This window comes from Melozone crissalis, unplaced genomic scaffold (genome assembly GCF_028551555.1).
Source record: "Melozone crissalis strain CALT ecotype California unplaced genomic scaffold, PUWL_Pcris_2 ptg000026l_1, whole genome shotgun sequence".
In the NCBI taxonomy this organism is placed as follows: domain Eukaryota; kingdom Metazoa; phylum Chordata; class Aves; order Passeriformes; family Passerellidae; genus Melozone; species Melozone crissalis.
In genome coordinates this window covers 4,384,497-4,395,087 of record NW_026535804.1, presented here as the reverse complement: position 1 = coordinate 4,395,087, position 10,591 = coordinate 4,384,497, and the positions used below count along the sequence as shown (strand labels likewise).

The 10,591-nt window shown below is 47.7% G+C and overlaps 1 protein-coding gene across 2 annotated transcripts; it reads left to right on the top strand.

Moving 5' to 3' along the window:
• The first annotated feature begins 686 nt into the window (after window positions 1–686).
• On the top strand, window positions 687–9,102 carry WBP2 (WW domain binding protein 2). Of its 2 annotated transcripts, none has more exons than XM_054278910.1 (8): window positions 687–785; window positions 2,446–2,554; window positions 3,074–3,209; window positions 4,699–4,791; window positions 4,991–5,107; window positions 5,711–5,836; window positions 6,914–6,990; window positions 7,589–9,102. In XM_054278910.1, exons 1-8 carry the CDS (start codon window positions 727–729, stop codon window positions 7,640–7,642), a joined length of 771 nt encoding a protein of 256 aa, XP_054134885.1. In that variant the 5' UTR covers window positions 687–726; the 3' UTR covers window positions 7,643–9,102. The 2 variants fall into 2 exon arrangements, with proteins under 2 accessions (XP_054134885.1, XP_054134886.1); XM_054278911.1 differs by having other exon boundaries at window positions 703–790.
• The last annotated feature ends 1,489 nt before the right edge of the window (window positions 9,103–10,591 follow it).

Here is a 10,591-nt window from a genome sequence, read left to right as displayed (position 1 = left end):
TTGCACTCCTGGAGGTCAGAGTTTGGACCCTTCCTGCAGATCTGCAGATGCCACAGCAATTTTGTTGTTCCCAGATTCCCGACATAGAGACACACAGACACTGGCTTGTTTACAGGGCAACCACTTAGTCCTCCTAGTTAAACACACTTCAATATAAAGGGATAATTATTTGGATGTGCTCGATTCCATCACTGAAAGCAGCCAGTAACAGCATCAAAACTCTGTTTGCAAATGTGCAAAACGGGAAATGCGGGAATTTAAAAAATCGTGGGAAATGAAGCATCTTCGCCGTTTAAGGGGCTAAACCTCATTTCATGTGCAGAACCGCCAGATATCCGGGATTATTTTTATTTTACAAACAGCACAGTTATAGAAGACAGGGCGGCGGGCCCTGAGGCGGGGAAAGGCGAGGGGGGGTATCATGGCGGCCGGCCTACAACTCCCAGCATGCATCGCGTGACCGACACGGAGAGTGTTAATAGCGTGCATGGGCGGACTACAGCTCCCGGAATGCTCCGCGCGGGGCAAATGGCGCAGTGGTAGGGTTGTGCGAGGTGGACTACAACTCCCAGGATGCACTGTGCGGAGAAACAGAAGTGACCCACGGCATGGATGGCTAGGACTACAACTCCCAGTATGCCACTCGGTCCCATTGACGGCGCACTTTTTTCCCGCGCAGGCGCAGAGCGGGATCGATGCTGTGAGGAGGAGGCGGAGGAGGCGGCGATGGCGCTCAACAAGAACCACTCGGAGGGCGGCGGCGTCATCGTTAACAACAGCGAGAAGTGAGGTGCTATCCCCTTCTCCCCTCCTCCGGCCTCGGCAGCCGGGCGATAGCGGCGAGTTGCCTTCTCCCCCCGCCCTCCTCCTGCCTTCCCCCTCAGGGGGAGCGGCTGTGTGGGTCATGGGGGGGCGTGCTGAGGGCGCGAGGCGGGTAAAGGGGCTGGTTTAACCCTCTCGGTGCTGGCGGTGCTCGTCCTCCCCTCATCTCCCTCCAGCTTAGGGGCTGTACATATCCTCCTGCCCCAGGGCTTGTGAGGGGAGCTGTGCTGGGCTTCAGCCGCGGGCCTTGCCCCCCTTACACCGCTTCCCTCAGCCAGCCTGTCCCCCAGCCTGCTGCTGGCAATGGCTGCTGTCCGCAGGGCTCAGCAAGGGCTGGCAGCGCTCAGCTCCCGCCAGGTGATCCGGGCTGGCCCCAGGTGATCCGGGTGATGCGGGCTGGCCCCAGCGCCGTCCCCTCGGGCAGGCTGCACCTGCCTGGTGCCTCAGCCGGGACTGCCCGCTGTGCTTTGCCGGGCTCCCGGAGCACAGCCCTCCCTGTCAGTGTGTGCGGGAGGGAGAGCAGCCTTGGAAAAGGTGCTGGGCGATAACCATGGAAACGGGCAGCCCGCACAGAGCCGCCTCTGTGTGCATGGCACAGGGCTGGCCGCGCCCGCTGGCTGCCAGCGGGGTTCTGACGTGGCAGTCACCTGCTCTGGGGACAAAGGAGTGCTTCATCCTCCTGCGCTTCTTTCCACGGGGCCGCTTAAACACTGGGCAGGAATTCTGGGCCCGACTTCCACTGGCGATGTGGCTTTTCTTAGAGGGCTTTAGTAAGATCAGCTCTGGTAGTTAAATTTGCATTCCCTGAGAGGATGGGAGCTGAAGGTGTTGCTGTTCCCAGCTGCCAGCTCCCTGTCCCTGGGCTGACCCAGCCTGAGCAGGGCTGGTCCCGCTGCCCTTCCCCAGCTGTTCCTGGAGGGACAGGTGTTTATGACTGAGGCTGGAAACGCGTCAGCTGCCAAAGATAGAGGTGGTGGAGATTTCTGCAGCTTTAGGGATTAGAGTCCCTAATGTGGATGCTGTAATGTCAGTACAAGTTACCTGCTGTGTCCAAAGGTTTTAATCAGGTCAGTTTGTAAATGAGAATTAAGGAATCAGTGCAGGCAGCACGAGTTAATGAAATCTTGTGGCGAGGAAGGGGAGTTCCTCTGGATCACATTTTTGTGTCAGAGGTGCTGGAGCTGTGGTGAGACCTTCAATAGCTGTGTTGCATAAGCCAGCCTGAGCAGTTTCTTCTCCTGCAGTCCTTCCTCTGTCATGTCACTTGTGGGCAACTGAATTAGGGAACCAAGCCAGCAGAAATGCAGAACATTTTAAAGCAAAAACAAAAAAAGATCTTGGGATTTTGATCAGCTCAATTGCCTGGGTTTGCTGCCTGGTTGTGCAGACAGCAGCAGCAGCTGTGTCAGCACACTGGGAAGGGAACAAGCAGCCAGGGCTACTTCAGTTGCTGCTGCCAACAACAACAACAAAAAAAAAAAAAAGCAAACCAGAACTGATTCCGTCTGCTCAGCATCTCCATCAGTGCTGAGGTTACAGGTGGTTTTGGTAGGTCAGTAAACTTCTGTGGATGCTGCATTCTGCCAGAGCTGTACCTGCTGTCTCCTGTGTCACTGTTTGCAGTGTTCTGATGACCTATGACCATGTAGAAATCACCTTCAGTGACCTGGAGCCAATGCCAGAGGCCTTCAAGGGCACCAAGAAGGGGAGTGTGTTCCTGACTCCCTACCGGGTGAGTGTGAAAGCTTTATCTTCTCTGAGGAGATAACAGCCCTGGAGCCTGAATTTAAATGTCCTCAGTGTATGAAAGTCAGGATAATCCACTCCTGCCTGAAGCGTGGCTCATCCTCTCCCTCTGGGAAGCATTATGAATTCATGGCATATCCCATCTATTTGTCAATAGATAATAAATCTGATTAGTTCTTGTACAGGCAGCTGCTCAGTCCATCAGGCATCTTCAAACTGGAAATTAGCAGTGGTCTAGAAATGCAGAATGCAACAGCACAGCTACTGAATCAGAGCTGTGTGGAGCAGCAGGTTCTCTGGGAGCTGGGAGGAGCATTATCTGAGCAAGGGCCTTCCTGGAGGGCTTTAGTACCTTGAGGATTTGGTTTACCCCTGGAGCTTTTGGCTTGTGGAGCTGGTGATGTAGGAGGGAGTTTCAGTCCCTGGAGAATTCTGTTCATACAATAAATCAGGGCTGTGGTTCCTGCTTGTTTTGACTAGCTCTTGTAATGTTATTTTCTTGCAGGTTATCTTTGTGTCCAAGGGGAAGGATGCTATGCAGTCCTTTGTGATGCCCTTTTATTTGCTGAAGGATTGTGAGATCAAGCAGCCAGTGTTTGGAGCAAATTACATCAAGGGCACAGTGAAGGCAGAGGCAGGAGGTGGGTATCACACAGGGGGCTCTGGGTCTCAGTTCAACTCCTCAATTCACAGCAAGATCCTGGCTAACCAAACCTGGACACTCTCCAAAGGGGTTTTCACACTCCTGTGAAAATGTATTTCATTCACTGGCAGCTCAAACATTTCCCTTCCCAGCCCCCTGTTCAGCTGCAATGAGCAGATGTGCTCTGCAGCCCATCTCATTCCTGCCCTCTGCAAAAGAGAAACTTCAAACAAGTGATCTCAGCAAATGAACACCACAGTGGAGTCAGCAGGAATGAAGATGTCACCTTGCTTTGGTCACTTGGGATGTCCTGTCCCACCTGCATCCAGGTTCTCCTGTGCCAAAGCTCAGATCCTCTCTGGCTCTGTTTGGGTTCAGGTGCAGACCCCCAGAGCTCTCTCTCCATTGTTTCCTGTGCACTTCTAGGACAGCTGTGGGTACATCCTGGCAGGGAAAATGACACTTGGAAGGGAATGGATTGTCTTGAGATCAGGGAATTTAAGGAGCTGTTTCACATTAAACTCAATGAGAAGGATGTGGCAGACATTTTCAAGAATAATTTTGGTTTTGACTTTTTTTTTTTTCCTGCCAAAGGCACAGAGTTCAGAAAACTTTCATCCTCAGCTTGGTTCAGTGTAGCAGCAGTGGCACAGAAATCACAGCACAGGCTGTAAGAGCCTTGCATGGGAGCTGAGTGGGACCTATCCAGCATTAATGACCAACTAAACAGTGTGAAAGGCAAAAGGTTTTAGCTAAATCTTTGTTAATATTCCCCAGAGGCCATCCCTTTTAATGATGATGTTGTCTTAACAGCCATGAGAGTCTGGTTTAGCTTAAAAGGCTCTTTAATCTGCTTGTTTCTGTTTCAGCACAGCTTCTGCTTTGATGCTTTCCTGGGACTCTGGACTGTGCATGTTTTTCTTTTTCATACCGTAATGTGAGATGTCACTAATTTATTTGTTTGCTAATTTTTATTTATCCTGACTTGAAATATCTTCCATGGGCTCTAATGGGTTTATGTGGACCATGTTTTTCATTAAGCTCTTTGCTTTGTTGGGCACTCAGACTCCCAAACTAATTTGGAGCTGACAGTTAGGTGTAGTTGCAGAGGCTTTTTAGGCAACAGGATTAACAAAATCCCTGTCTTCTGCACTAATCTCATCCAAAGCAAGAGCAAATCCAGCACTCCTGATAGCTTGGCCTGTGACAGCTGCTGTGGCAATAGTCACAACTCCAGAAAGCTTTTGAAGCTCTCCATCATGGATGTTTCTGCTTCAGGTGTCTCTTGACCTGACAATACCCCAGTGTGAATTTTTCTGATGATACCATAATTCTGCCACTTCCTCTGCTTTTTTTTTTTTTTTTTTTTAGATTGGATTCTTGGGATTAACTCTTTTATACACAGAGCATCTGTGGATGCAGCATGTAACCTAAATAGCATGGAAATGGCTTCTCCTTGCTCCTTAGTGCTGTCTTTCCTCCCTCAGGTGGCTGGGAAGGATCTGCCACGTTCAAGATGACCTTTTCAGCTGGGGGTGCAATTGAATTTGGGCAGAGGATGCTGCAGGTGGCATCACAAGGTATGCAAGCCTGGGGGTGTCTGCCACAGTTCTGTGCTTTCAGGAGCCCTTGCCTGAAGCTTGCTTTAAAAAATACTTTTCTCACATCCAGCAAGCAGCAGATTTATGGGGATGTCACTTATTTTTCTGATAAGGAGTTGCTGACCTGCATTTGAGGCTGGCTTGATGTTCTGATGAGGTTTTGTCTTTGCTTTCCCAGTGTCCAGAGGTGAAATACCCAGTGGAGCTTATGGCTATTCCTACATGCCAAATGGATCCTATGCTTTTGCACCACCTGCAGCTAATGGGGGCTATCCATACCCACCTCCTCCTCCAGGTAAGCCTGGCAGCTGAGGCTGGGGGTTACTCCAGTAAGAGTTAAAATAGGTAAAAAAGGCAACAAAAACAGATTTTACACAGTGTTTTAGTGATGACTTGTGTAGCTTTTGTTCCTGAGTTTATTACAGTGACCTGAGTGGGTCGCTGGGCTGGTGAGAGAAGGACGAGAATCTTGTTTCTTGATCAGAAGGCTGGATTTATTGATATATTATATATAATACATTATAACTATACTAATAAGAAATAAGAAGAGAAAAGTTGCAGATGCCAGCTAAGCTAAGAATAGAATGAAAGAATCTATAACAAAGTTGTGTCCAGTGACTCTGTCCCCAGCTTGCTCCTGTGATTGGCCCTTAATTATAAACATGGGAACATGAGCCAATCACAGGTGCATCCTATTGCATTTCACAGCAGCTGATAATCATTGTTTACATTCTTCTTCTGGGGCCCTTGCTTCCCAGAAGATACAGAAATCTGAAAGAAAGGATTTCTGTGAAAAATGTCTGCGACACTGAGTTGACTTATGTTTGCCTTGGCTTCTTTTGGTTGACAACTCCACCCAGAGTTAAGTCTCTTGCTGTGTGATCTCCTGTCCTGGCAGACTTTTACCCTGGTCCTCCTGCAGCAGATGGGAGCATGGGCTACATGCAGCTGCCACCCCCACCCTACCCAGGGCCCATGGAGCCACCCCCTGTCAGTGGCCCAGACCTGCCCTCCACTCCTGCAGGTAAGGAACTCACAGCAGCTTTGTTAGGAGTGAAACAGAATTTGTTTCTTGGCATTTGGGGAACTTTGAAGCTCCACTAAAAGTTGAAATTTGTTTAGAAAAGGGATTAAGGAGCTCCCCTAATCTCCAGCCTTGTATATCCAGCTTAGTTTGGAGTCCAGCCTGATTCTCTCCAGGGTAGATACCATTAGTGGGCATTTTACATATAAATTTATTTTTCTTTTGACAGAAAAATACAGTTTGTGATTCTCCTATGGTGGTAATCTTGCCCTAATGATGAATACAAGGAAACTGATGGTGAAATGTGTTTGTGGTCCATTTTGGCTCACAACTGGGGCTTGGGTGATATTTGCTTCCCCTTCCCGTTTCATTCTTAATGTGATTATTTTTGCTGAAACAATATGGAACAGGGGAAGAGATGATGGAAAGGAGCTGAGGAAATATCAGCCTCATTTTTCACTCATTGGGGATTTATTAAAATGGAAAAAGAGCTCTTGTGGTTGGGCACAGCCATAGATCTCTTGCAGATAAGAATATTTGTTTAGATAACAATTTAACTTTTCTCTGCAGTTTGAATAAACAACCATTCATCTTTGAACTATTATTTGGAAAGTGGCACTGCTCCAGAGGCTTGTACAAGATTTTTGTTTTCTGCAGAAATGCAGGATCTGGATTATGCTCATAAATTACCATACACTAATCCCCTGAGCTGCTCTAAATTTGTGCTGATTTTTGTTTTGCCTGTTGATTTCACTCCCAGGAAGGATGGTGTGTTCACTCCTGTTTGTAAAGGGTATTGTCTGTATTTAGGCAAGGCAGCAGCAAGCATTTATTTAAGGCTGACATGCAAGTCCCAGGTGACATTTCCAAACTCAGTCTTCCTCTGTTTCACTGGGAATTGCCAGTTTTGTGGTGACTGGAAGAGAGAATGCTCAATTGTGTTTTTTTGTAGCTGTTCTGCAACTTGAGCACTGGTCATAGGGTGCTCTGTTAGTAACTCTTGATGGCCAGGAGTTCTTGTTTTACTGTCAGAGCTCTCTGTGTGTCCCTAACCTGTCACTTCTGTCCCTGTGCCAGCTGAAGCCAAGGCTGCTGAAGCTGCTGCCAGTGCTTACTACAGCCCAGGCAACCCCCACAATGTCTACATGCCCACGGTGAGTCCCTGCTGCTCTGGGCCTGCAGGGGGTGTGTCTGGCACATCCTCCCTCGGTGGCACTGCAGAGTTGGTGTGGATTGATGTGGGAATGTTCCTCACTTGGGGTCACCAAATCTGGTGCTGTTCACAGAGGTCACAGAGGTCCCCGTGAGGAGAGAGATGAGATTCTTGACTCCGTGTTTCAGAAGGCTGATGTATTATTTTATGATATAGATTAGATTAAAAGAAAATGATATATTAAAACTATACTAAAAGAATAGAAGAAAGGATTTCATCAGGAGACTTGAAAGGAATGGAAAGGAAAAATAATAAAATCCTGTGACTGACCAGAGTCTGAGACAGCTGACTGTGATTGGCCATTAATTAAAAACAACTACATGAGACCAATCAAAGATGCATCTCTTGCATTCCAAAGCAGCAGATAATTACTGGTTTTCTTTTCCTCTGAGGCTTCTCTGCTTCTCAGGACAAACATCCTGGCAAAGGGATATTTTTTCAGAAAATATCATGGCGACAGTCTTGGGTTTTTGGGAGCTTTGAGTTCAGTATTTTATTCTTAGCCATGCACTGATGTCCTTTTGTCATCTTTATTGCAGGACCAGCCACCTCCTCCTCCATACTTCCCACCAGAGGACAAGAAAAACCAATAAGCTGACACAGACCTTCTCCACAACCCATTGCTTTCCTTTTTTCCATTTTGGCAGAATTCTGGGGCACAGTCCATAGCACTGAGGAGCAGAACCTTCCCCCAAGGCACACTGCTTTCAGGGGCTTTAGGAGTAGGTCTGTGCAGAGCAAGGGGAGGGATTTTGGCAGCCTGGCTCACCTGTGGAGCTCTGAGGATTTGCTGTCCTGCAGCATTCCCTCCTCCCTGTGCACAGCATTGCTACACCTGGAGGTTCTCTCCATCTCTGCTTCCCTTTGCTCTGTTTCTTTTGATACTTAAGAGTCAGCATCTGCTCTAAACTGCTAATTAACATGATCATGACATAGCAACAAAGCTCTTGGGGGTGGGAGGTGTCTTGTATTTACCTTAGTGTGCATCCAAGAGCACCTCTGGACACAGGGATGCCTCTGGTTATTCTTTTTAACCCAGAGTGTCACATCCAACTCCAGCCTTTGGGATCTCAAAGGAGCTACACACCTATGACACTTTTCAGATATATATTCAACTTTCTTGTGTTTCTTTTTTTTTTAAATCTAAGTCATTCCTGACAATCATAGTAAATAATCTGTAGCCCTTCAGATTTCCCTGCTGCTCACCATGTATGACAATGCTGACCAATTTCCCTTCCCTGCTCTTCACAGGGTTCTCCAGTAGCATCTGACCACTTTAGATCCCTGATATTTCTGCAGTCTCTATTTTCCAGTTAGATTTGTGAGTTCACTAAGTCCTGAACATTCTCCTCATAGTCTGTAATGCACTTTTGTTTTTCCTGTGTTGTAACACAAGTTACATTTCTTGGCCAGTGAAGCATCTTCCTGCTGTGATTTACCTGGTGAATTAACAGCTAAGGGCAGAAAGCAGTTGCTTTACTTGTGCCCTGGAAGCACTTGAGAGAATATGCAAAACCTTGGAATGAGCTGTAAGGTACAGAGTGTTGTTTATTGCTCTTTGTGTTCCTGCTCCAGCTGTGAATTCCCACTCACCCAAATGTGGACTCCTCATTGATTCCTTGGTCTCATTAGCAACAATCCAGTGCAGAACCTGTGCAGGACTGATCAGAATCTGGGCTGTGGAACTTCTGCATTGTCCAAAGCTGTGACAAGTGACACTGCAGTGACTTCTGACAGCTGAGAGAGAAAATCCTTCCCAGCCAAGTGTGGCAGAAGCTCCTGTGCTGTGGAACTGCTGAGACTTGCTGCATGCAGCCTGCTCGGAGAGAAGCAAGGCCCACCTCTTGTTTTGTTTTTCTTTACCTGATTGATGAAATTGCTGCTGTTTGTGCACTGACTTTTCTAGAATTGCTACTGCGGTGATGTAAAGAAATCGTTATTTAAAAAAAAATATTTATTTTGAAAGCATTTGATTAATATATTAATGTGAAATGACTTCTGAATGCAGATTTGTTTTGCCAAGACTGTGAAGTAAAGAGAAATCAGCTCAAAACTTGGGGTGTTTGTGTGTGTGTGAGTGGGCGAACTTCTGCTAGCTTTGGATGCAGTGAGGGGGAATTAGAAGCAAAACCACTTGGATTTTATATTTTTTTATTAGAAGCAAAATGACTTGGCTTTTCACTGGTGGCATCAGTTGCTTGATTTCTCTTGGGTGACGTTGTGAATGAAAATAAGATGTTAAAATGTTTCAGCAAACTCCCATTTCACAGTTCGTGTTGGAAGCTGGCAGCAGCTGCTTTACCCAGCTGTGTCACCCAAGTGATTTTTCCAGACAAGTTGTCCTCATAAAAGTTACAACCTGTTTACTATTTTGCTTTGCAAGAACTAGCTGAGCACTGCAGCATAATTAATGTCTCTAAAATATGTCTGTAATTAGAAGCAATCCACAATTTTATTCTTTTTTTCCCTGTAAGTGTGCTGAGGTGCCTGGGTGGCTGTGCCCAGTGAGGCTGGAGCTGTGCTCCTGTCCATGGAAAAGAGAAGCTGGAGCTGTGCTCCTGTCCTTGGAGAAGCTGGAGCTGTGCTCCTGTCCATGGGAAGGCTGGAGCTGTGCTCCTGTCCCTGGATGCTCCTGTCCATGGGAAGGCTGGAGCTGTGCTCCTGTCCCTGGATGCTCCTGTCCCTGGAGAAGCTGGAGCTGTGCTCCTGTCCCTGGATGCTCCTGTCCCTGGAGAAGCAGGAGCTGTGCTCCTGTCCCTGGATGCTCCTGTCCCTGGAGAAGCTGGAGCTGTGCTCCAGCAGCACTGCCAGGGCTGTTCCTGCCCCTGAGCTGAGCCAGGTGTGTCAGTGTCACAGGCAGGACAGGACAGGAGGTTTCCATGTGGGATCGGGTCCTGGTCAGTCCCCCTGTCCCACAGGAGGTACCCAGGGGCTGCTCTCCATGGATCATCCAAACCTCACTGGTTTCATTCCTCTTGCCAGCAGCTGCTGTGGCTGCCTTCATTCTCTTGAGTTCCCTGGCCAGCCAGCAGGGACATCTCCCACATTCTGCTCATTTTTACATCCCTTTTGCCTCTCACATGCTCCCACGTGGCTGTTTGCACTTTAAGCCTGGCTGAGCCACTTGGGTTTGTTTTCTGTGGAAGAGGTGGCTGAAGGAGGAAAGCATTGAGATAAAATTTTATAGTCCAGTAGGAGCTGAATAAATCCTAATTTGTGAATTAATTTACTTAAAATCAAGGTTTCCTCAGTCACATCTGTCCAACTCTAAAATGGTACTGAAACCTTTCTGTTCTGGCTCATTCCCAGTCACCTTCTGCTCAGACAGAATCCTAGAAAACACAGATTGCATGAACTTTCCAGAGCTCTTGCCCATCCCTACTCTCTTAGTGCAGCTCTTAGGCCAACAATCAGAACAAATCCAGGAGATTCTTTTAAAACCTTTCCTCAGCTGAGTGTGCTTGGGAGAGAAATATTTCGATATCTGCTCCCATGGGAACTCCATGGCTCGAGCTGAGTCACTTCCCTCAGAGTGAGAAGCG

What these genes read in the sequence shown, in the direction of transcription:
- WBP2 (XM_054278910.1), top strand. Translation starts at nt 727, where the DNA reads ATGGCGCTCAACAAGAACCACTCGGAGGGCGGCGGCGTCATCGTTAAC. An exon ending in ATCGTTAACAACAGCGAGAA is followed by an intron (nt 786 to 2,445) that starts GTGAGGTGCTAT and finishes CACTGTTTGCAG; the next exon opens with TGTTCTGATGACCTATGACC. An exon ending in AGTGAAGGCAGAGGCAGGAG is followed by an intron (nt 3,210 to 4,698) that starts GTGGGTATCACA and finishes TTCCTCCCTCAG; the next exon opens with GTGGCTGGGAAGGATCTGCC.